The following is a 26,884-nucleotide window of genomic DNA, read 5'->3' on the forward strand; positions in this document are numbered from 1 at the left end:
CTTTCAAACAGGAACAATTATGGATCAGAGCTTTGACTGTGGGATAGCAGCCCCAAATTTTTTTAATTGCTTCTACAATATTGTGAAGTTTGAGAACAGTAACTAAAGCTGCTTGCCCACAAAAGGCAGCATGTTATTTCCTTAAATTAAAAACAAAGAAGAGTATGCATTTGAGAAATGTATTTAAAAATCACAGTGTAAAAGTTGATCAGCTCCACAGCCTGCCATCCAGAGAAAAGCTGCACATGTTTGGGTGTATCATTGTAATACAAACTAATTTTTCTGAAACATACTTTTCCATTTTGATTATTGAAGTTTATTCGTTATGCTTTTACTAGATTCACTAAAGTTAATCTTGTGATAAACAGTATCTTATTGCTTTGTTACTTAATTCAAAGTGAAAATGTTCTCCTTTCAAAGCAAAGAATTTAGAATGAGATCCCAGTAATTAATGTCTGAAATTTGGGGGGACAGCTTGGGGGCTGTGCTTGTGGACTATCTAGAGGGCCCACCTATGGCTTAATGACCTGCTTGCTCTAAAATCATAATGTTTGTCCTTTGTCCATATGCTGCCTTCCTCCTAGGACTTCTAGCAGCAGAAAGTAGGTATCCCTTTGTTTTCCTCTAAGGTTTATCTTTATGCAAAAGTGTTTGGCTTTGCATGGTTCATAATCAGCTTGACTTTTTCCATGGCTGTTTGTGTTTAGATGTTCTAAAGTGAATTTTAACACTGTCTGACCATAAAATAAGAACTTGTCTATATTGATTTGCTGAGGCATTGTTATACAACTGAATTTCTCACTTCTTTCAAGGGGTAGGGAGGAGGCAGTGTTAAAATTTCAACCATACTTAATATTATTTCATATTTGAAATTCAAACACAATATATATTCATTCTGGGGAAAGGTAACATTTTATTTTGAAGTTGGCGGTCAAGAAAACTTTTAGAGTAAGTGAGTTTTCTTTTGACAATTTTGTTATACAAGTAGTTTTTATTGCTGATACAAAAGCCATATTGTTTATTATTGTTGGACTGTGAAGTAAACTCTGAAATTGTGTCATTTAACAACTCCTGCCATCAGATACAGTGGTTGGAAGGCATACAGGTACACAGGTACAGTCCCAGACTCAGGAGATGGAGGCAGGAAGGTAACAGTTGGAGACCAGTCTTGGCTATGTAGTGAGACCTTGTCACAGAAAATAAATAGCAAATAAAAGTAATAGTAGCTATCCTTTAACTACAAAGAAATTTAATTTGAATATGTAAAAAAATAAGCTGTACAAAATATGCACACACAGTGGTGTGTGTGTGTGTGTGTGTGTGTGTGTGTGTAAAACTGAAACTGTCCAGACAAAGAGGGTAGATTATAACAATATCAGTATTTAAAATGCAATTAAAATTTAAAATTTACCTCAAAGTCATATTTACTAAGAGCATTATTACTAAGTAATAAGAGACAAAGATATATTAGAAAATCTGGGTGTTAACAATGAACTTAGTTGTCACTTTTGTTGCATTTGATATTTATAGCTAAAGTTACAGACAATACAAAAATCTCACCATATTCTAGTAGTTTGTGCCTGAGAGTGGCAGCGCCTGCGGGTCACAAGTAGGGGTTTGGCTTTGCTAAGTGCCTCTGCCCCAAGGCCTCTTGCGATAACACTCCAGAGCTGCCATCCTCCTTGAAGGCATGATTCTAGGAGAAAACTTTGAAACTCACCCAGTGGTTAATAGAAAATTTCTAATCCTCACTGGCTGTGGGCTTGTCTACAAGGCCATTCACAACCCAGCAGCTTGCTGCCCCAAATAAATGACTAAAGGGAAAGCAGGAATTGTTCCTTGTTGTTCCCAAGACAGGGAATAGTTTTTAACCTCCCATCAGAAGTAACATTCTCTATGCTCAGGCCCCATGCCAGGAGAAGTAGTTGATCACAAATGGTAAGAATATCAGGGGACAGGATGTTAGGGCTTTACAGGCTACTGACATATCCACGCTGGTGACTATAAAAGTGGAAATCAGTCAAGCAATCAATCTATTCTTCCCCTCTCTCCCCTTTCCTTTTTCCTCTCTTCTATCCTTTTCAGCCAGCCATATCTTATCACCATACTCAGGAAGGAGCATCCTGTCAGTCATACCTACCAATCTGTATAAAACTTAATGCAAAGCAGCACTTAAGGCTAGCAGAATAGTGTCAAAATACTTTGAAAAATGGTGGTCAAAAAATGTTACTACTTGTGCCTAGTGGTACACATCTTTAATCCCAGCAGTCAGGAGGCAGAAGCAGGTGGATCTCTGTGACTTCAAGGCCAACCTCGTCTACAGAGTGAGTTCCAGAACAGCCAGAGATCTTGTCTAGTGTATTTAAAAATAAAAAAGAATGTTACTACTTAGAAACAAACTATTTTAATAAACATGATGTCACGAGAATTGTAGCCTCACTATGCTGATGAAATGTATATGCAGAGTTCCTTAAGAAATTTAAGCTAAATACATTTTTGAGGTACCTGTGCCATAATCTATACATGAAGAATCTGAGACATTTGTCATCATATCCAAGTTTTCACAACTAGAATTGGATATAGTACACCTGCCAGAGGTCAAAATAGTTTCCACTGTGGGGTTCACTATTGCTTATAACATGATTAAAAGCCGAATTTGCTTTGTATGTTGGAAATAAAAGCTGTTGGCTAGGGGGTGGTGGTGAGAAGAGACAGACTGCAGTTAGACAAGGGGAGATGTTTTTTGAGAGATAACACTGCACTGCATGCTTAGATTAGTAAGTTTAAAGTAATAATGTATGAAAAAAATTGAGACCAGGTCTCACTATGTAGCCCTGGCTGCCCTGGAATTCACTATGAAGACCAAGCTGGCCTTGAACTCAGAGATCTGCCTTCCTCTGTTTCCTGATGATGACATTAAAGGCATATGCTACCACACCTGAAAAAACAAATTTTCAGCATTATATTACTTAGCTGAGGACAGGGTTTACACCAATAATGACAGCACCCAATGGGGCTAAGGCAGGATAATCAAAACATCAAGACCAGCCTGAGCTACGTAATGGGTCCCTGTCTCAAAAAAAGTTATCATGTTGCAAGGGAGAGTGCACGTGCAGTGGTGTAGTGGTACATTAATGAGCCACTCGTGGAATGGGAATCGCTCTACATGGCGATGAGAAATGCAAGCAGATCTTCCTTGAAATTACTTCCAGGTAAACGTGGGAACATCAAAGCCCATTGAATGGTGAACTTAAGATGTGTGGACTTTCCTGGCTTAAATTTTATCTAAGAGAAGAATTGAAATCTTTGCTGAAGTGTGTAAGAGGAAGTGGCTGGTGTCAGCCACTCTGCCACTTCCTGTAAGGAGAAGGAGAAATGCGATGAGTTGCCAGATGGATAGCTGGCAATACAGATGATTGAACATACAGCAAAATGTGGCCTGCGTGGATGTCAGACTTCCCGCCTGCTTGGAATTGCTCAGAGTTTGCTATGTGGGAGAAAGGGTTTAAGAGAGAGCCCACATCAGCACTGAGAATCTCTTAGTTTAAACATTGTTCTGTTTATTTTTCTGTCCTTTTTGGTTTATTTTTACTTGGTAAAAATTTTTGTGAGACTTTTCCACTCTTATAATGAAGCTAGTCTGTATCCCAAGCTTTTATTGACCTTAAAAACATATTCCTCTTTAAATAAATAGACCTAGAAAATATTTTTAAATAGTTGACATATTTATGCTATTTTGACTGTTGTTTCATAATAGTAACAGAAGACTTTTTGGAAAAACTTTCATAGAAGTGAGATTCTTTGGGAAAGTATAAGTGTTTAAAATTCAATCTGAATTTTTAGAAACAGGGTTGGTTATTGAATGAACAGTGTAAAATGTTACCCGAAGTCAGGTATAATTGCTTTTAGTAAATTTACCAGTGTAAAAGTTTGGGCCAAGTCTGGGCCAGCAGATATCTCAGTGGACAATAACACATGCTGCTCTTACAGAGGACGCACGTTCTGTTCCCAGGCCCCATGTTGGGTGATTCATAAGAGAATTCATAACTCCAGCTCTTCTCACCTTCACAGGTACATCCACACAGGTACATATAGCCACGCACATACTCACATAAGTAATAAATATTTTAAAAAAGCCAAGTGATGGTGGAACATGCCTTTAATCTCAGCACTAAGGAGGTAGACTTCTGAGTTCAAGGCTAGCCTTGATCTACAGAGTGAGTTTCAGGATAGCCAAGGCTACACAGAGAAACCCTGTCTTGAAAAACAAAAAGTAAAATAAAAGTTTGGACCAAATGCTAGAAATGAACCTCATATGGTAAATATAAATGAAATTAAAAATATAGAAATATTGCAAAGCACAGCATTATGGAACACATGATTCAGGTACATTGCTAAAGGTAATATGTGGTTTGAGGTTGTAGAGAAGAACACTGCAGCAGGAGTCCTAGTTGTGCGCTGGGATTCATTCCTCTGCTCCCTGTCTGTTTGTGGCCCTTGGATAGGTCCATGAACCCTGATGAGCCTCTAGTTTTTCAAATATAAAAGCATTTGTCTATGTAACAGGTTATTGCAAAATCACATAAGGTAGAAAGGGTAAAAGCGCAAATTATCACATGTGTTAGTATGAAGATAATTTCCATTTTTTTCTCTGTGTATTACCTCACGTCTGTAATCCCATCTCTTGGGAGCATGAAACAAGACAATCAGGAATTTGAGGTTAGCAGGAGCTACATAGTAAGTCTCTATGTCCAAAAAAATAATTTTTCCCTATGAGTAAACCATCTATTCTAATATTTATCTCTAAATTCTTCAAAATTTGTTTAGGAAAAAATATCTCTTTAATCAAGGACCCTTTGAAGCATCCTTTTGAACCATACATTCTACAAAGTACAGCCCAGAATACAAAAGCAAATGTGGTTAAGCCATCAGATAGCTATCACCTAGGGAGAGCTTGTGGACTACTTATTGGATGACTTTTGGAAGGCAGTTAGAATTTACTCTAGAGTTTTATAGGGAAAACATCATTTTCAGTCTTTGAAAAGAATGACTAGTTCCTATGACATTATTAATCTACAAATGAATACTAGTAACTGCTTAAACGCGCGCGCGCGCGCGCGCGTGTGTGTGTGTGTGTGTGTGTGTGTGTGTGTGTGTGTGTGTGTGTAACTGCCACTACTACCTGTATTTAAAATCTGAAGCAATAGCAATGGGGAAGCCCTACCAAAGTCTTTGTCCATTCATTTTTCTTACTTTTTTTTCACTGAAACACTATTAGTCTTTTAGATGGGCTTGGTACATGATTAGAGATACCCATGTCTATCAGACCTGAAATGTGTTTTGTGGTTCTGCTGGTCAAACCCAAAGAAAGAAATAACAAGACTGCAGAACACGGTAGTACAAGCAGAGGCTCTTATTCTAAGGCCAGGCAGGGCCACATAGTGAGTGAGATACTGTCTCCAAAATGACAAAAACGAAAACAAACAGAAAGAAAGAATTAGACTAGAAAAGATTCTTTTAAAAGAAGCTGTTGAATGGTCAGGGTTAGGGATAGAGTATAGCTCAGTAGAAGAGTATCTGCCAGCCATTAATGGGGCCCTGGGTTCAATATCCAGCTCTGCAAATAATAATAATAATAGTAGTAGTAGTAGTAGTAGTAGTAGTAGTAGTAGTAGTAGTAGTAGTAGTAGTAATAGTATAATAGCCAAAGGTGAAGAAAGATTTTAAGGATAGACAAAAACATACGTTCAATTCAAAAGATGAAACAGAAATAAAATAAAACAGTAATTCTCCTATATAACTGCAGAAAGTTAAATTAGGGCCCTTTTGCAGAGCTGGAAATAGGCAACTTGCATACAGCTGAGGAAATGCCCGCCCTTTATGAGGGAGAGTCCATTAATGAATCCTGTTTGTGTACAAGCTAGGACTATAAGTCACTTCAGAAGTGACAGATGAGGACGTTTAGTAGACCATCGGAGACCATGGAAATGCAGGCTAGCAGATGTCTTAAATGTTTTCAGGAAAGACATCATCCACTGGCCCCATCAGCAGGTTAAGGTGGGGACTTCCTGCTCATCTTCCTCTTCCTCCTCAATCTTATCCCAGGATGATTCACTTGAAGGTGTAGTTTGTCTACTACCTACACCAACCTGAGAGTCCCTTGAGGCCTTGAAAGCATATTTCTATTTCCTTTGAAGCCCCTACCTAGTACCTGGCCAAAGGAGGAACATTTAATTCAGAAAGGAACTTGGCCATTGTGTGACCCAATAGGGTAAAGTTGTGTTGGCTAATAATAGAAACTAAAGAATTGGGAGTTACTGTTGTTGTGAATTCTCTTTTTAATTTATTATTTTGATTATTTGTGTGTGGCGGGGTGGGGGGTATATGCTGTGAGTACAGGGACTCGCAGAGGCTAGAGACATCAAGTCCCTCTAGAGCTGGAATTAGAAGCAGTTGTGGACTAGGCATTGAACTTGAGTCCTCTTTAAGAACAGCAGGTAATCCTAACCGCAGCACCATCTCTGTAGCCCTTATTACTTATTCTAAAGGGCTCAATCCAGTGCAAAGCAGACCTTCCTTGGGGATCTTATAACTCTTAAAAAATAAATACCCAGATTGACCAAGTAACTTGTAGAATGTGTTAATAGGACAGTAACAACACAAGTACCTGGGGGAGTTCACAGATCAATGAATGAAGTGCCCCTGGTCAGGGACAGGTGGATGTGCTTCCCAGTCACCAGTCTGGCCATCTTATATTTCACGTAACGCATGATCATTTTGGTTTAATCTTGATAGTCAGATAATATAGATATATATAACATATCTCTACTAGCACGATAATTATTAAAATGACTGAATGGAACTAATAACTAGGTTTTATTTATTTGCTGACTTTAAGTATATAAAACCCACTTCATTGATACTTTTATTATTATAGTTTCTTAAGTTCAGGATGTTAGAATTGGTTTTAACAATTTGATAACCCCAGTATCATTTTAGTCTGCTAGCCATGGTGTGGTTTGGGGAATCGGAGATTCATAGGGCCATTGGAGACTAATTAACTTTCCAAACCTTTCAATAAGGGAACAGAGTTGGCTTTGTGCTACTTTACAGGGTTTTATTGTTGTTGTTATTCTTTGAGGCTCCTGTTTGTTTTGGTGTTTGTTTGTTTGTTTGTTTGTTTGTTTGTTTGTTTGTTGCTACCCTAAGCAAGGTAAAAATCCTAACGTCAGGTCGTGTCCCTACATCTTTAGGAATAGCAGGGGCAATGGGGCTAATTCCTACCTCATACCTTTTTATCCCATTTGATAATCTACTTAATGTTTCTGGTGAAAATCTCAATAGCCTGATAGGCATAAATTATCTAAAAGTTGAAAGTACCAATAGTTACTTCCGAACAAGTAAATGGTTAAACTGGCATATCTGTGCCATGAATTATACAACTCAGCAATAAAGAGAAACAAACTGGATGACTACAGAGACACATGCTCGGTTTGAAAAATGAAAAGGAGCCAATCTCCAAAGATGATACGCTATGTGATTTCGTTTAGATGGCATCCCTAAAACAGCAAAATTATAGAACTGGAGAACAGGTTGGTGGTTGTCAGGGATTAGGAAAGAGCAGAATGGGAGACAAACCAAGGGGTCTATGGCATCATGGCGGTGCCTTGTGTGGATGGATGTTTTGTAGCTTATTGTACCTATGCTGTCATCCTGACCGTGATATCTACTAAGGTTTTATCAGATGATATTTTCAGAGAAACTTAAATCTTTGTGTCATTTTTTTCACAAGTACATTACATCTATAGCGGTCCCAAAATAAAGACAGATTTTTTTTAAATGGTCACAGTAGTTTCCATGTGAATGGTCACATGATTTGTGACACCAAAACGTTAATGTAATTAAATGGCATTACCAACGTGAGTAGCTTATGCAGCGACTGTTTTTGCTGTTGTAGAAACCCTGGAAGGTATGAACAAAACCAGGATGAACTGTGTAGGAAAATGATAGCTACTGTTCTACTTCTACTGTACTAGTTTTATTTTATCCTGTGTGTGTGTGTGTGTGTGTGTGTGTGTGTGTGTGTGTGTGTGTCGGTATGTCTGTCTGCTGTATGTCTCTCTTGTTTTTTTACTAGAACTAAGGCAATATAAGTTCGATGGTTTTGTGTCTACTTGATACCATAAGAATTCTCCTGTATCTTTAAATTTTTCAAAAACAATTTTATTTATCTATATATTTCATTATGTGAACATCCTAATAATTTATATAATCATTGTCTATTAGATTTTTCTTCCATTTATAAGATAAGTATCCTTGTACAGAATCCTTCTATATTTCTCTTTAGAGTAGATTTTTGCAAATGAAATTAGCACATTAAATTAGGCATTTAAGGTTTGGGGTATATCTTGCCAGAGTACCTTCTGAGGAAATAACTCTGACTTACATTCTCACCATTAAGCACATTGTAATATTAGGATAGGATCTGAGAACAAGAAGAACTAGAAACAGTTCCTAAAGAATATTTTATTTTTGTCTGAAACAGTGTTTTTCATACCGAGCACTGACATTTTGGGTCAGAAAACTCTTAGTTGTAGAGTGCTGTCCTAGACATTGGAGACTATTCAGTACCATCCCTCACTTCTTAACACTACAGGCCAATAGCCACCCTCTGTCCTGCTGCTGTCACAACCCAGAGTTGCCCCAGACACTAAAAAATATCCCCTTAGAGAGCAAAATCAACCCCCACATTCAGTCAAGGACCACTGATCTGAAGACTTAACTGTGAATGAAGCACTTATTCTCAGACTTCCTTGGTATATACAAATGTGCTCAGGCCTCTTGGGATTCTTTTTTATGGAGTGTATATTTGCATATTGTCTGTAGTGTAAAAATAGGTTAATTGGTTCATTAAGGCTGTGTACATGACTTTAATAATGCTCATGTATAGCTTTCACTAATGATAGCTGCCTAGTATGCTAGGCATGAGGAGATGTGGGGAAACTGAGAACACTTCTATTCTCTTTGCCCTACAAAGAACTTTCCTTAGCATTTCCTGTGGTATTTGGATGTCCATTACTCCTGTTAACCTACCAGCGCTTTGTCTCATTGAGTCTGTATACCTGAGACAGTGATTCTGCTTCTCTTGGCTCCATATGTAAAATTTCAAAAAGAAATAAATAGACTGAGGTCTTTGCTAACTATAATTATAAAAAATTCTAAGCTTATTTTAAGTATCGAGAGCTCTCAATTGATGGTCTGTGCCTCTAATCTATAGTTTCTTGTACTGTCAGTACTTAATAAAAGCCCTCCTATGTTTATAATATTGTAAAAGGTCTTGGGGTCCTGATACCTTTACTGTTTAGCTGTTGTATAATTTGCTCCACCAAAATTGTCTGCTGTAGTATCTCAGTTGTGTTGACAAAGTGCTTTAATGTAAACATACAAGGTTAAGTTCACTTTGAATGCAAAAGGCAGAAATACTTTGTTGAGGACATAAACACAAGGTATTCTGTTCTTAAATGATATGAATGAAGCATTTAAGCCTGTCCTTCATAAAAACACAAGCCTCCTCAGTTCTGATGCTCATTGTTATTAAATGTAAACTGAAGGTCGCAAAGGCTAATGTAACATTGACTATGTACTAGCAGTTTCTTTTCCTTTTGTCCCCCAGGAGCCGTCTCTCAGGTGCTGGACAGCCTGGAAGAGATTCACGCACTTACAGACTGCAGTGAAAAGGACCTAGATTTTCTACACAGTGTTTTCCAGGATCAGCATCTTCACACACTGCTGGATGTAAGTCTTGTCTCTTGTATATTTTTCTTGTTTGGAGAACATTTAGTATTTAGCAGAACTCTTTACAGGAATTCCCAGATCTTATATCATAGCACTCCCTTTTTGACTTCTTTGTGTGTATGAAAATGGACAAAACTTTCTAGTACAGATAGCAAACTAAAATAATGCATATGTGTAGTACAAATGCAGCATAGCCTAGCCAGCCACAAGAGGAAATTGTGTGTACTTATAATTTGTGCGTGCAAGCGATGAGCAAGATTTTTACAGAGTGTAGCACAACCTTAAATTACCAAGGTATTTTTTTTATTTCTACTATAACAAACTATTAATCTTAACAGTGATTTCTTTCTATTGCCTTAAAAGATTATTTTTCAATCTTGCATACAGAAGAGATTAAAAACCAAAGAGGATACTGTGTGATGGAGTAGATTCACACACATACATACTTAAAATCAATGGTACACTGGCATTTGTAAATCTGGTATCTTCTTCAAATATAAAAGGGTGTTCCATTATTAAATTTGGCAGCAGACTAGAACACAAGCAAACAAACAAAACCCAAGACCTTAAGCAGATGTGGTGGCACATGCCTCTCAGTACTCAGAAGGTAGAGGCAGGCAGATCTCTATGAGTTTGTGACCGTCCTGGTTTACAAAGAAAGTTCTAAGACAGCTAAGACTACATGGTGAGACTCTGTCTCAAGAAAAGAATAGAAACAAAAACTGACAATCTATGTCTGCCTTCAGTGTACCTCAAAAAGCCTGGTTGATTTCTACAATGAAAATCTCCGGTAGTTCTGATGGTAATGGTGTATTTCAGTTGGTGTGCAGGAAGCTCTTTCCCTTAAGAAGAGAACAAATCTTCTTTGGGAGACCCAGAACTGTTTGATACTTCTTGATTAACCCACCAGAGATGCAGATTGCACTGTGGCAAAACAGGATGTGCTATAAAACCTTCTGCTAGGCAATACTAGTCCAGGAAAGGAAAACAGAGCTTTAACTGATTGATTAGTTGGTGACTAAATAAGCATGGGGTTCCTATGGGCATTATTAACAGTGCTAACATGTCCTGAAGGGAAGGAACTTTTGAGATTTATTTAATACTATTTCTTGGGTACAGATCTTCTCTTTGAAATCCTGTAAAGTCCTGTTTCAGTAAGGAACACTATAGGAAAAGCTAAGCTTAAAATGGTGCATCTTGTTTCAACCTCATGCTGTACAATTATAGTTATTGAAGGGGGCTTCTCTTCATAAATTTGATCAGCTCAAATTAATTATCAGATTTTCTTAGTGACTTTAGCTTTGGAGGTGGGTACACATTTATGAGGCTGTGTGGGTACATGTGTACATGCATACACATGAATGTAGAGGCCAAAGATGACATGGAACATTGTCTTTGGTCATTCTCTACCTTATTTTTTGAGACAGGATCTCTCACTAAACCTGCAGCTTTTAATTTTTCTAGGCTGACTGACTAATGATCTCCAAGGACCACAAGCACACACACCCCTAGCAATAAAGTTACAGACACAGTGCTGAGCCCAGCTTTGTATGTGGATTCTGGGTATCTGAACTCAATTCCTAATGCTTACACAGTGTACACTTCACTCACTGACCATCTACCTCTCTCCTGTTTTATTTTCTTTTATAATGCATATATGAATCATATATATGCGTATATGATTTGCTATATATGAATTGCTATAGCATACAGTTCTAAATTATGGTTATAGGGACTGGAAAGAGAGCACTGCTGTTTTTCCAGAGGACCCAAATTCAATTCCCATTACCCACATCAGACAGCACACAACTTCCTGTAACTCTGGGAGATCCAACACCCTCTTTGACTTCTATAGGCAATCCTATATGCATTTACACAGGGTTCGAGGAATTGTAGATTAACATGGATACTTTGGATTTTCCAAGTTGTTTGGGCCTAGAATCTGGAGAGAGCTGAGAGTCAACGGATCAACTGATTGGCATTGAGGAAATGTCTCTGTAGTCTCAGGGCAGAAATGGTAACCTGGGGAGACACTGCTGCCTTTGTCCCATTCCCTATTCTCAAGGCCAGTCTGTAGTCAGGTATGTCACCGAGACATAATGGAAAAGACACACATTTTAAGGAAATGTTTTTAATAAAATTACCAAAAAAATAACCCACAAATAAAAGAAAGAAAAAAGTTAACCCTCCCCTTTGTGTGCTCCCTTTTCTGCTCCTTTCTCCCCACTACTAACCCATTTTTGAGGTGTACCAGGAGGCTCACCTTCTGATTGGAGTTGGCTTTCTCTTTGGAGCGGGGGCTTTGATATTCTTCCAGAGTTGGTCTCTGGTGTGTGCACACCATTTGTAGTCCACTGAGAATACTGGGAAAAGTGTCCTCCAGCCTCTTCTAGTGGTTTCTTCTGTCCCTTTTCCTTCTCTTGTCTTTCCTCCCATCCCTCCTCTGGGCTCTGAAGAAAAATTGCAGACTGTAGCTTTGGAAGTGTAGCTCTGAGAACAATAGATAATTTGAGTTCTAGGAAAATAAAACCATTGATTACTATCCTAAAAAAAAAATGCCTTTACATGCCGAGCCACCTGACCTGTGGAGCTGGTCAGGTGGCTCGGAATGTAAAGGCATTTGCCACCAAGCTTGATGATCTGAGTTCAATCCCTGGAGCCTACATAGTGGAAGGAGAGACCCAACTCTTAAACATTGTCTTTGACCTCTGACTTTAGAATGTAACGGACATAGAACATACAATTCAGACACACGCATAGATTAGACATGTAGCTCAGTGGTAGAACATTTGTTTAGCATGTACAAGCTTCTTGGTTTGATCCTCAGCACTCAGGAGACTGAGGCAAGAGGATCACAAGTTAGAAGCCAGACTAGTGTGCATAGTGACACTGTCTCAAAAATGAAGGGCAAGTGAAATGGCTCAGCAGGTAAAGGCACTTGCTGCCAAAGCCCATAGAAGTTTTTTTCCAAAACTTAATCCGCAGACAGAGAGAGAGAGAGAGAGAGAGAGAGAGAGAGAGAGAGAGGAAGGAAGAGGAAGAGGAGGAGGAGGAGGAGGAGGAGGAGGAGGAGGAGGAGGAAAAAGAAGGAGGAGGAGGAAAAAGAAGGAGGAGGAGGAGGAAAAAGAAGAAGGAGGAGGAGGAAGAGGAGGAGGAGGAGGGGGAGGAGGAGGGGGAGGAGGAGGAGGAAGAGGAGGAGGAGGAGGAGGAGGAGGAGGAGAAGAAGAAGAAGAAGAAGAAGAAGAAGAAGAAGAAGAAGAAGAAGAAGAAGAAGAAGAAGAAGAAGAAGAAGTTGTTATTGTTATAAATAAATTAAAAATTTAAAACCAGAGAAAGTACAGATGAGTAGCACTTGTGAAGAAACTTATAAAACTTTGCCCATACATTTGCCCTCCTTCTACTACTCCACACCACATGCTTGGTATGGATTGTTTTGTTTGGCAAGGTCCTTAATAGTGGCATACCACTGGCGGAGTTGTGTGGACTGTGAACTGAGTCAGGCTGCTGAGTCCCAAAAAACTGTTATATGGTATTCTTGTTAAATCATTAACACTCTAAATACGTAAGTCTGAGACCAGAGGCTTTAAGCTGACAAAACACATAAGAGTAAGATTTTAAGGATGACTGGAGCATCTGAGGTCTTGGCTTGCCCGCATCATGGCTCTAGATTTAAGCAAACTTAGCTTTCAAGAGGACATCGTTAGAATTTAGAGAGAACAAAATTGCCAAAGTGTTGAAATGCCTGTCATTTGCAGCAGCGTGAGTGAACCTGGAGAGCATTATGATTGGTGTAATAAGCCAGACCCAGAAAGACAGCTGCAGCATGATGTCACTCATACGTGGGATCTAGCATTAGTCTCACAGAAAGTGGGTAGAAAGAATAGTCATTATGAGTGGCCGGGGATGCTGGTGATGAAAGGATGAGGAGAGGATGGCCAGTGTCCAAAGTTGCTTCAAAGAATGTGATCTGGTGATCTCTTGCATAGTAGGTTGGCTTTGGTTCATAATATCGTATTGAATATTTCCAAATTGCTACAAAAGAGGATTTTAAGTATTCTTACCACAAAGAAATGATAAAGGTATGAGGTGACAGATACACTAAATACCTTGATTTGATTGCTACCCAACATACACTTATTAACACACCACATCACTCTCTGCTAATAATGTCCAGTTATTATGTGTAGATTTACAAAAGGAGAAAATCGCATCTCTCTACCACACATTGATAACTAAACTTCAAAACTTGACTCACTGCCTGTCAGACCTCTGACTGCTAGCATGTACTGCCATTTCAGTAGTAAATATGATGCCCCCACATAATTAATATGGTTTTGTAGGAAATCTTAGACTTGTTTACTAAAAATGTAATTGAGTAAATGAATTACTAAGACCAGAAGGCTGACTCTGGGAGTAGTGTAATTTAGATGTTGACTTATACATCAATTGTCAAATACATGAAGTAGTGTTTTATTTCTTAATACTTTAAAATCTTGCATTAGAAATAAACAAGTGCTTGGAATCTGTCATATTTCATATGGCTGCCATCTTTCTTGTAGTGCTTAATTGCTTAAAAAGAGTTCGGAGTTTTTCCATCTAGCCTAGAAAACTACAACACTTGATTTACTGTTTTGCCTCTTTGAGATGACATTAATTTAGTAGACATGTTTAGAATACAATATTTTTTGGAACTCAGAAGTCTCCTAAAGGAAAAAAAGAAGTAGAACAGTTAGAGTAAGTAACCTGCTGATAATGGGTTGTTTTGGGTTTTTTGTTTTGTTTTGTTTTGTTTTGTTTTTTGGTTTTGTTTAGCAATTTGAAGTCTGAGAAATGAGTTACAACAGTTTGAATGTGTAAAGTCATTACCAGTCAGGAAATGCCAGACTGTTTCTTGAGAATTCTGGACTTAAATGTCTGGAATAAAAGCCCTGAGAACCTTGGGAGACCAAGTTACTGGCAGCCCCCACCCCCATCCAGGCTTAAAGAGTCATCAGCTTTGGCAGGTCCAGGCTGGCTGGGTGGTGGGCCAGTGGTAGTGCTCTTTGTGCTGTTGTGCACTTCTTACAGCTGAAGACCGAAGCAGTTCTGCTTTAGGGAGTCATGTATTCTACCATTTCTAATTGGCTAAACAAAAACTTCTCTGTGTCTGTTTCCATCTCTGCAGTGGGAACTTACTTCAAGACACAAGTACCTGAGAGCTGGGTTAGCTGGTTCTTTTTAATGTAGCTATTTCAACCTAACTCCTTTCGGTCCTTCCCCCTAACTCCTCCATTGGAGTCTCTGTGCTCAGCTGAATGATTGGTTGCAAGCATCTCCATCTGTATTTGTCATGCTCTGACAGAGCCTCTCAGGAGACACCCATATCAGGCTCCTGTCAGCAAGCATCTCCTGGCATCTGCAATAGTGACTGGGTTTGGTGTCTGTAGATGGGATGGATCCCCAGGTGGGGCAGTCTCTGGGTGGCCTTTCCTTCAGTCTCTGCTCCACTCTTTGTCCCTGTATTTCCTTTAGATAGGAGCGATTCTGGGTTAAAATTTTGGAGATGGGTGGGTAGCCCCATCATTGAACTGGACAGGGGCTGGTAGGAGGGGCATGCCTAACCTCTGGATATGGTCTCAACAAGATCTCCTTCCTCCTTTGTAGGGTACTTTAGCTAATATCATCCCTGTGGGGTCTTAGGAGCCTCTTGTTTTCCTAGCATCTGGGAATTTCTGGTTGCTACTCCCAGTTCCCTATCCCCCATTGCTACACACTTCTGTTCAATTTCCTGACCCTCTGTCCATCTCCTCCATCTCCTCCCTTACCTGATTCTGCCTCTCTTTTCCCTCCCCCCCCTCTTCCTTCCAAGTCCTTCTCTCTTTCTTAACCACTTCTGTTCAACATTACACTGGGGGTGCTAAGCAATTCAATAAGGCAAGAAAAACATTCAAAGCATAAAGGTTGGGAATGAAAATGTAAAATTATCATCTCTCAGAGATATGAAAGTCTTTTTTGTTTTGGTTTTTTGGTTCTTGGTTTCTTTTCAAGATTGGGTTTTTCTCTGTAACAGCCGTAGGTCTCCTGGAACTCCCTTTGTAGACCAGGTTAATCCCAAACTCACAGAGCTCCTCCTGTCTCTGCCTCCTGCATTCTGGGGTTAAAAGCATGTCCCACTATGCCTGGATTACATAGGGAAAATCTTGAAGAATCTATTTTATAATCTACTCAAATTAATATTAACTTTACCACAGTCATAAAATGTAAGATCATAAGATATAAGCAAAAATGATATAAAAATAAACTGTCAAGACAGTTAAATGACAAAGGAATAGTGTTTAGATGGGGCCACCACTATTGGACCTCCACAAGGAAAGACATGAACTTGGACTCTTAAACCATATACAAAAATTATCTCAGAATAAACAATAACCTCAAAGGGAATTGTAGGGTCATTATAAGAGTTTAAAGTTATAAATTTTGTTTTACGTTGTGGTATTGAGAAGCAAACATAGGATAACATGCATGTTAGGCAAGTGCTTTGCCACTATGGTACCTCCCTAGTGGCATGGCCCCTAAAATTTAAATATTTACATATACACACATACATACATACATACATACATACATACATACATACATACATACATCTGAGTAAATATTAATTGCATTGTGATGGGCAAACACAAAGGAATTAGGGAAATGTTCTAAAACTGGATTGAGATAATAACTATGTAACTATTAGTTAAGGTTTTCTGCAGTAAAAGAACTGATAGAATGAATGCATACTATGTAATGGCTTGCACAATGTAGTTCAGATGTCTAACACTGAGTATTTACACACTGGAAAGGCTGGATACCCAGTAGCTCTTCAGTCCATGAGGTTGAATACCTCAGTAATTCCAATATTATACTCAAGGACTGGGGGATTCCTAGACAACTGCTGGTCTTCAGTCTATGTTGGAGGAAGCTGAATTCCAGTGTCAACAAAAGCTGGCCATAGCAGCATCAGCAAGGAGAAAAATGCACTTACCAGCAAGGAACAAAGGCAGGCAGGAATAAAGCAGCATTGCTTTCTTTACACTCCTTCCCCCCTAGACTGTGGGGTGCTGCCTACTCTGGGAGAAGCCCTTTCATCTTGTTAACCATTCAGGAAATCCTTCAAGGACCTGCCCAGAAGTGTGGTTCTAATTTAATGCCAAATTCAATTCAAGGTGACAACCAAGATAAACCACAGCTAAATGTTTACCAGCCATCATCAATCTATTCACTTACAGTGGCCACACTGTGTACTTGAACTAAGCCCTTATAAATGAGAGAAAGCAATCAGGTTTTTCTTTAAACCTCTTTTAGCATTTTTGCAACCTTTCAAGATAAGGTTGTTGTAGGAACTAGAGATGTAACTTAGCAGAATGCTTACCCAGCATGCAGAAAGTCCTAGATTCGATCCTCATAAACCAGATAATGTTGATCATACATACCCGTAATCCAAGCACTCAGGAGATGGTGACAGAAGGATCCTGTGTGTGTGTGTGTGTGTGTGTGTGTGTGTGTGTGTGTGTGTGTGTATGTATGTATGTATGTATGTATGTATGTATGTATGTATGTATGTATATGCAAGTACCCACCCCCTGGAGTTAGAGTTATAGTAGTTATGAGTGACCCAGTGTGCAGTTGAGAAGAGAACTCAGATCCACTACAAAAGCAAAGCATATTCTTAACCACTGAGCCATCTCTCCAGTGCCAGTTTCAGCATTGTAAAGTGTACAGTTCTGTGGGGCTAAGTGCTTTTGCATGATTGCTTAACCACTGCTACCCTCTATTTTCATCTTTCTCAACTGAGCTAAAACATAAAACCATATCTTCTTCCCCTCTCACTCTCAGCTCAAGATAGTTCTGATTCGACTTACCGTCTCTATCAGTGTAACTATTCCAAGAACATCATTGTGTCACACAATATTTAGCTTTTTAATGCGTTTAATTATGTGGTGTGCATGTGTGGGTGTGTGTGTGCGTGTGTGTGTGTGTGTGTGTGTGTCCTGCTGCTTAGGTGCACATATTGCCATAGTACTTATGAAGATCAAAAGACACTTTCTAGGAGTTGACTCTCTCCTTCCACCATGTGGCTTCTGAAGATTAATTTCGGGTTCCCAGGCCTTGGGACAAGCAACTTTATCGCCTTAGAATTTTATCCCCTTAGATACCTTAATAGTCCAGTATCTGTCTGTTTATCACTAGCCTATCTTATTTAGCATCATGGTCCTTATCAGTCAACCATGTTGTGGCATGGGTCCTCTCTTTGTAAGGTTGAATAGTAGTCTATTTTGTGTGTATATGTTGCATTTTTCTCTCCCACTTCTCCGCTCTCCATGTCATGTGGTAAATATGTAACAGGAAAAAACAGCTTCTCAAAATGCCAGTCACAGAGATTTCTATCTTGGTTCATTCTTCACATAATTGCACTTTCTGGACCCCAAGTTGGTTCGTATATTCTTTCTCATTTTTAAAAGAATGAACTATTTTTCTCTGACTGTGTTATGGGTTACAGGGCTTTATTGTAGTTCCTGTTTTGATTTTCTGTGGGGGTTTTTTTGTGGGGGGGGTAGATTGCATAAACCAGGATTTGAAATTGACTTTGTAGTACTAAAGTAGATAATACAGTACTAAATCAGTTTGTCCCCACTGACAGTATTGCCCACTCTGAGTGATGTTCTCTTTTTATATTTACTTTCTAAGAAGGCAAGTGAATTTTCCAACAGTCTTCGAAGTACAATAAGCACTGGTTCTTTAAGCTTGTCTCAGAGGAAAAGGCGGGAGGGCAGGGGTCTCCAGAAAGGAATGTGGTTATGCTCCATTAAAGAATGAGGGGTGACTTATAACATTAGCAGTCCAACAACACAGCTGCTTTCTTCTCAAAAAGAAAAATCACTTCTGTCACACTTTGTGTTGCTCTCTTTTTAAATTCTTTTCGTGACTTAACTATGGCTTCCAAAAATAATACTAATGTAACATTAATGGATTTTTAAGCATCAGGATGATAGTGAAATTTTCTTTAATGTAAATATTTTTACCTGTAAAACAAATATATAAGGACAATGGAGCTAGAAAATAAGGCTTTAAACCATTAAAATATAGAAAAGATATTCATATCAGAGTGTAAATACCTCACAGTTGAGCCAAGCCTTGTACTTACTATCAAAAGGAACCTGCCTCCAGGAGGCTTTATTAAAACAGGGACTGGGGATTAAGACTCAGTTGATAGACTTCTTGCCTGGCAGGATTGGACACTGAGTTCCATCCCCAGCACATTAATGCAGTGTGGTGCTATACACCTATAATGCCAGCACTCAAGAGATGGAGGCTGAAGTTCAAGGACATCTAGTGTGAAGCCTGCCTAGGATACGCAGGGAGACTCTGCAAAGCTCAACAAATAAGGGTGCTTGCCACCAAGTCTGACAACGTGAGTTCTGTTCCTGAGACCCAAATGCTGGAAAGAAAAATCAACTACAAGTTGTCCTCTCACCTCCAGTTGTGTACCATTAGCCCAGGCAAATGCATATGTACAATAAATAATTTATTCAAGTAAAGGCTGCCTATATTCTATCCTGTCATTGTTTCTCCTCCTGATTCTTGGTTTGTTTTCATTTTCTTTCTTTGTTTATTTGGTGCTTTTTTGCTGTTGTTGTTTTTGGAGATTGTTTTCCTTTTTTTTCCTTGCCTGCTCAAGAATAGGAGGTGTGATTTCTTTCTTTCTAAAGTTCATTTTAAAGTGATTTGCCAACTCAAAAATAGCAATCAAGTTAGGGCATACACAACTAATGTCTTAAGTTCATCAGAAAAAGCTGCCAAATCACCAGACATTGCCACATTGTTTTATATTGTTAAGCCACCAAAGGGACAATTTTTTAGACTGAACTGTGAAGTCAAGCAGGTCTTAATTCTTCAATTCAAAAGTAAATCCCTGAAGTGAAATATCCAACTAAGACTGAAACAAAGCTGTACACACACAAAATTTCCACCAAACAAGGGTCTATGCATACAAGCATTTTGCTGCCAGAATATAAAACAAACAAAAAAAATTTAACTATGAACTTGAGAAACTCTTCAGTTAGCCCAAAGGTACTGATCTTCCAGTCATCTTCACTGCCCTCAGCAAGCTTCAGTCCTGGCTTTACTTAGGAGTTACATGTTACTGGACATGAAATTGGTCCTTCAGACTTCAAGTAAGGATGCAATTCCCACCAAAAATGACTTAAGCTAGCATTTCACTATTATGCTATTAAACAAAAGTTTTCCTGACCCATCTAACTCAAGAGCATCCAGCCACTGTGTACACTCCCAGTCCATTTCCAGTTCAAGCTATTCAGTATGAGCTGGGCCCCAACCAAGGATAAGCTAAATTCCAGACTTAGAATCTAATTGCTGCTTTACTCCAGTCACTAGATTCTGTGGTTTAACACACTTATTAAGAAGAAACACAAGTTTATTTTAAGATTTCTAAAAGGTGCTTTGTTTTCTGAATATTTGGAAGGAGCATTAACTCATAAACTGTAATGATGCTGTTCAAAGAAATAGAAGTTCACCTTTCTAAATAATGCATGCAATGGTGAGTCATATATATGACTAATAGTTTAATATTTTCTTTTTAACTATTCAGAATAAACTAGGAGCTAGAAAGATGGTGTAGTGGTTAAGACTACTTACTGTTCCTCCTGAGTTCAGTTCCTAGCAGCAGTATCAAATAGCTCACAACCATCTGAAATACCAGCTCCAGGGGATCTCACACCCTCTTCTGGACGCTGTGGGCACCCGAACATATGTGGAATGCACTCTATCACACACAGAAAGAGGTGGGAAAGAAGGGAGAAGGAGGGAGGGAGGAGAGAAAGATATTTTAATTAAATAATTTGAAAATTCATTAGTATATTCGTTTTTAGGGAGAAAATGGTACTGATAGGATAGGCAAATATTTACTCCATAAAAGAAAAATCATCCTGGTGGGGTTTTGGGGAGCTATATACCTCAGCAATTTTTTTTTTACTTAATATATTTACACTGGAGTCATTGCCAGCCCCTCAGTCCCCCTTCCCATAGTCACTCATCCCATTCTTCCTCCCTCTTGCCTCTGAGAGGGTGCTCCCACATACACACACCAGGCCTCTCCCTTCCATGAGGCCCCAAGTCTCTCAAGAATTAAGGGCATCTTCTCTCACTGAGGCCAGACCAGGCAGTCGTCTGGTATATATGTGCTAGGGGCCTCAGACCAGCCCGTGTATGCTTCTAGTTGGTGGCTCAGTCTCTGGAAGCTCCCTAAGGTCTGGGTAAATTGTTACTTCTGGTTTTCTATGGGGCTGCTCTCCCCTTGAGCTTCTTCAATCCTTCCCCTAATTCAACCACAGGGGTGCCCGACTTCATTTCAATAGTTGGGTGTAAGTATCTACATCTGTCTCAGTCAGCTGCTGGTAGGGCCTCTCAGAGGACAGCCATGCTATACTCTTGTCTGTAAGCATATCATAGCATCAGTAATAGTGTCAGGCCTTAGAGCCTCCCCTTGATATGGATCCCAAGTTAGGCGGGTCATTGGACTGCCCTTGCTTTAGTCTCTTCTCCATTTTTGTCCCTGCTGTTCTTTTAGACAGGAACAGTTCGTCGTGAATTTTGCAGGCAAATGGATGGAACTAGAAAATATCATCCTGGGTGAGGTATCTCAGACCCAAAAGTACATGCATGGTTTGTACTCACTAATAAGTGGATATTAGTCACAAAAAAGTACAGAAAACCTAGGATACCACCCACAGATCGTAAGAAGTGTAACAAGCAGAAAGGTCCAAATGAGACTGCTTCAATCCCACTTAAAAGGGGGAAGGAAATAATCATGGGAGGCAGAGGGAAGAAGAGACCTGCATGGGAGAGAGAAGGAGAAGAGTAAAGGGGGAACAGAATCAAATATAGGTGGGGGGAGAAAAGCCCAGAGAGCGAAGACAATAGAGATAAGCAGCAGGGGAGGGGTGACCTTCCAGAATGTACCAGAGACCTGGGAGGTGAGAGACTCTCAGGACTCAAAGGGGGGACCTTAGCCAAAATGCCCAACATTGGAGAAAGGGAACTCGATGAGTCCACCTCCAGTAGGAAAACAGGACCTCAAGGGGAGGGACAGGGTTACAAATCTACAGTCAAAATTTCTGACTCCTGGTGGTTTTTATATAATTTTGTAAATCATGGAATCACAATGATGCATAATCATTCATTCTTAGACATGTAAAACATTTTTCTTTCAGTTTATAAATTTATAGTTCCTAATTTTTTTTGAAAATGCCATTTCAAGTTTTACAGTATTCCTCTTAGACCTACATAGACTATCTTTGCACTCTCTCATTTTTAATGTCTGAAAGGGACTTTCATTTTTGGTTTGGCTTATATTTAAGAGTAGGGTTTCCCCAGGCTGTCCAGGAACTATGCGGTTCAAGCTTCCTGGGTAGGTGTCTAAGCTGAAGATCTCAAGTTGGTATGTTAATTTGGGCAGGAAAATAGAGCTCAGATCTTGGAAACTTTTCTCCAACTTATATATTTAAAAAATCATCTTCAAAATGATAGCTGCTTGTCAGTTCCCTAAAATTTAGTATTAAATGGCCTGCCTTTCTCTAACATTTTGCTGGATTTCAAATATATTACACGTGAAAAAAAAGTCCTTTTGCCTAGCACTTCTCAGTTCACTAAGGCATGATATTGGAACTTGGTTCCTCTTCACTCTCTGACAGACTCTCCTCTCATCACTGTCCTTTCATGCAGCCTTTCTCATACTCTTACTAGCTGTCTCACCACACTTGAGGGCACATTTCATTATTTTGCAGCTAAATATGAACTTGAATTCTTCTCCAACAGAAATTTGCTTCAGCATCTTTAAAGTAAGTGGTTGTTAATGAACTTCACTATCCTTTGAAGCTCTAGAGGCCCCTTCATTTTTTGATCTCTACTTAGAGTCTTTTTCTAAAAGTTATAATCTTGACCCAAGTAGTATATATTCTTGTCCTTTGATAAGGTTTTCTCTGTGTGAAAGAAAAGACTGATGGACTGCACAACTCAGGGATAATTATTTCATAGTATCTTCACAATAATTTTAATTATAGAGTATTTATAATAGATATGGAACAAATACCTAAATGTGGAATATCTGATCAATAAAACAGTGAAAAATTAAATTGCAGACCTTCTGTAAGGCAAAGGACACTGTTGTTAGGACAAAACGGCAACCAACAGATTGGGAGAAGATCTTTACCAATCCTACAACAGATAGAGGCCTTATATCCAAAATATACAAAGAACTCAAGAAGTTAGACCGCAGGGAGACAAATAACCCTATTAAAAATGGGGTTCAGAACTAAACATAGAATTCACAGCTGAGGAATGCCGAATGGCTGAGAAACACCTAAAGAAATGTTCAACATCTTTAGTCATAAGGGAAATGCAAATCAAAACAACCCTGAGATTTCACCTCACACCAGTGAGAATGGCTAAGTTCAAAAACTCAGGTGACAGCAAATGCTGGTGAGGATGCGGAGAAAGAGGAACACTCCTCCATTGTTGGTGGGATTGCAGACTGGTACAACCATTCTGGAAATCAGTCTGGAGGTTCCTCAGAAAATTGGACATTGCACTACCTGAGGACCCAGCTATACCTCTCTTGGGCATATACCCAAAAGATGCTCCAACATATAACAAAGACACGTGCTTCACTATGTTCATAGCAGCCTTATTTATAACAGCCAGAAGCTGGAAAGAACCCAGATGCCCTTCAACAGAGGAATGGATAGAGAAAATGTGGTACATCTACACAATGGAATACTACTCAGCTATCAAAAACAATGACTTTATGAAATTCATAGGCAAATGGTTGGAACTGGAAAATATCATCCTGAGTGAGGTAACCCAATCACAGAAAAACACACATGGTATGCACTCATTGATAAGTGGCTATTAACCAAAATGCTTGAATTACCCAAGATACAATCCACAGACCACATGAAGCTCAAGAAGTTGGAAGACCAAAGAGTGGATGTTTTAGTCCTTCTTAGAAGGGGGAACAAAATATTCACAGGAGGAAATACAGAGACAAAGTGTGGAGCAGAGACTGAGGGAAAGGTCATCCAGAGACTGCCACAACCAGGGATCCATCCCATATACAGTCACCAAACCCAGACAATATTGTGGATGCCAAGAAGTTCATGCTGACAGGAGCCTGAGATGGATGTCTCCTGAGAAACTCTGCCAGAACCTGACAAATACAGATTCAAATGTTCTCAACCAAACATTGGATGGAAAACGAGGTCCCTAATGCAAGAGTTAGAAAAAGGATTGAAGGAGCTGAAGGGGTATTCAACCCCATAAGAAGAACAACAATACCAACCAACCAGAGCTCCCAGGGACTAAACCATAAACCAAAGAGTAGACATGGAGGGACCCATGGCTCCAGCTGCATAGGTATCAGAGGATGACCTTATCTGGCATCAATGAAAGGAGAAGCCCTTGGTCCTGTGAAGGCTCAATGCCCTAGTGTAGGGGAATGCTGGGGCGGGGAGGCCGGAGCGAGTGAGTGAGTAAGTGGGGTAACAGTATCATAGAGGCAGAGGGAAGAAGAAAGGGATAGGGGAATTCCAGAGGGAAAACAGGAAAAGGGGATAACATTTAAAATGTAAGTAAAGAAAATATCCAATTTAAAAAAGACAAAACATGAGCAATCACTTCTATTTGAGGACAAAGAAATCAGGAGTGAAATGTATTGTGTTTTCAAACAGACGCTTCCTTTAATGCTTTATAAGTAAGTTAAACATGACTGATTTCATCTGTCTGTTGGAAAGTACACGCTTAGGTGATAGGAACTGAATAGTACCACTGAGTTTCCTCTGCTTTGTTTGGACCATCTGTAGAATACAGTTTCCCAATGGAATTACACTGACTCTCCTTGAGACAGAAGTGAAGTGAGTCTGTGAAGCTGTGTGTGGTCGTTTCTGACCCAGTGCCAAAGACTGGCCAGGAACAAGCCTGTCTGGGAGTGACACAATGTGTGAAACTTCCCTTGCAGCTGCTCACATTTCCTTGTTTTTGCCTTGATTCTGTGTGTGTGTGTGTGTGTGTGTGTGTGTGTGTGTGTGTGTGTGTGTGTGTGTGTGTGGTGTAGTGCTGAATTTGGGTAACTAATTTCTTTAGAAAAAGAGTGCAAGCAGCCAGAGTTCTACATCCTTGTTTTCCCTCTAGGAATAATCTAGACATCTTTCTGTCCGCTCCCCTACTCCTTTCAGCATGCCAGCCTTCTGAATATGCTTCAGTATCTTCAGATTTAAGGAATGCAAACAACAAAAAGAAAGCTATGTTACCAGTCTACCTTCAATTTACATTTCTGGAGCAGAAGTTGCAAGTTATCACCCTCAAGCCAAATCCAGCCAAGCACGTGTTTGATAAATAATTTACTGAAACACAGCTATGTCTGTTCATTGTTAACAGCTGCTTTTATACAACACAACAGTCTTTAATACTGGTGACAGAGACCAGATAGCCCCTTAAGCTTAAACAGTACCTATTTGTCCAGGATAAGATTAAGATCTTACTTACCATTACTTAACATGACAAAACTAACAATTGATTGACTTCCAAATCATGGTCTATGAATAGCATTTTCTGCATCCCCCCCCCCAAATATTACTAAAGGCACCTCCCTAGCCCAAGCTGTTAGTTTTATCTATCTCTAATACAACCCAAAGAGGTCTGGTGTGACACAGAAGGCCATGCTCTCATTCCTGCTGCCCTGGTCGTATAACCCTGAGTGCCGCACTCCACATAACAATGCATTAGTTCTCTCCTCTTTCTTGGTCAGCTTTCAGTTGCTATGATGCCTAAGATAATCACCTTAAAAGGAAGAAAGATATATTTTGGCTCACAGTTTTAGAAGTTTTGGGCTATTCTCCCTACTGCTTTGGGCCTATGGGAAGGCAAAACATCACTGCAGAAGAAGCTACACACCTCATGGCACACAAAGAGCAGAGAAGGAGGCAATGGAATCCTACTATTTCAGGGGACACAGTCCCACTGACCTAACTTTCTCCTACTAGGGCCCGCCTCTTAAAGGCTCCACCACCTCCCACTAGTGCCACTAGCTGGCAATTGTGCCTTTTAATATATAGGTTCTTGGGCAACATTTATCCAAACTATAGGATTCTCTTCAAATTTATTGATATCTAAAGTCTTCTCTATCTTTAAAAAAACTTGTTTAGTAAGTCAAACTTGAAAGATCTACAAAAATTAAATATATACAATGTTTGATTTTAGGGAAAAAGTTTTTAGTATGCAAGCAGGATCAAATAGAAATTGTATCTGGTTCCCAAAGAAACAAGCTAAAAGAAGTATTCCCGCTGTTTATTTTTGTGGTACTCTTTTTTTTGTTTTTTAAATATATTTATAATGTCTACAGACAAGTTCACATTTTTTATTTTTTGAAGAAACAACTATGAAACACACACTGTGTCCTGTTACCTTATATTGGAAACCTCAATGGTCACAGAGAAGAAAAAGAATCCCTTACACAGCATGCTCTCTAATCACCGACATCAGACGGCCACTTCCTTTTTGGTTGTCGATGACCTTAGTGTGGCAGGCATGGCAGTGTTGGTGCTGACCTGAGGTGCAAATTTGCAGCTTTAGCACTGTTGGCCCAGCCTGCAGCTAGCCTCAGCAGCACACTCTTGTCTCATGCCCACAGCTCCTATTTCTGGGTCTTCTTGCTCTCTGCAGGAAGTGCTCTCGGGCAGGACGCCATCAGAATAACATTGTGCAGGTTCCCTCTCATTCATTTCTTTGACTTATAGGGAGCACGCCTTCTTACTTTAATATGCACTGCAAGTGTGGGCTATCCCAGGTGAGGCATAAAAGGGAGCCGTTACCGTCTGGAACTTCCAGTTCTGGGACAAGCTTTTCTGGAGGGTTCCTACCCTTCACTTTTCATGGGAGGAAGAACAGTTCCCTCTCCTTTTCTCAAGAAGAAGGGGAAGGGAAAATCAAATATGAGCTCTCCCCAGTTCTTTGACTCCTACACATGCAGGCTTCTGCCTCCATAGGTAGAATA

The 26,884-nt window shown here is 39.5% G+C and overlaps 1 protein-coding gene across 18 annotated transcripts in view; it reads left to right on the forward strand.

Moving 5' to 3' along the window:
• The window catches only part of Cask (calcium/calmodulin dependent serine protein kinase), a 343,504-nt gene that overhangs the window by 249,861 nt on the left and 66,759 nt on the right, over window positions 1–26,884 (forward strand). For 10 of the 18 annotated variants that reach the window (XM_063279864.1, XM_039099558.2, XM_039099563.2 and 7 more), the window contains 2 exon segments: window positions 585–602; window positions 9,674–9,795. In XM_063279864.1, the coding sequence (XP_063135934.1) occupies window positions 585–602; window positions 9,674–9,795 (140 nt within the window). 18 annotated transcript variants of the gene reach the window in all.

The sequence above is a fragment of the Rattus norvegicus genome, chromosome X, assembly GCF_036323735.1.
Source record: "Rattus norvegicus strain BN/NHsdMcwi chromosome X, GRCr8, whole genome shotgun sequence".
Taxonomy (NCBI): domain Eukaryota; kingdom Metazoa; phylum Chordata; class Mammalia; order Rodentia; family Muridae; genus Rattus; species Rattus norvegicus.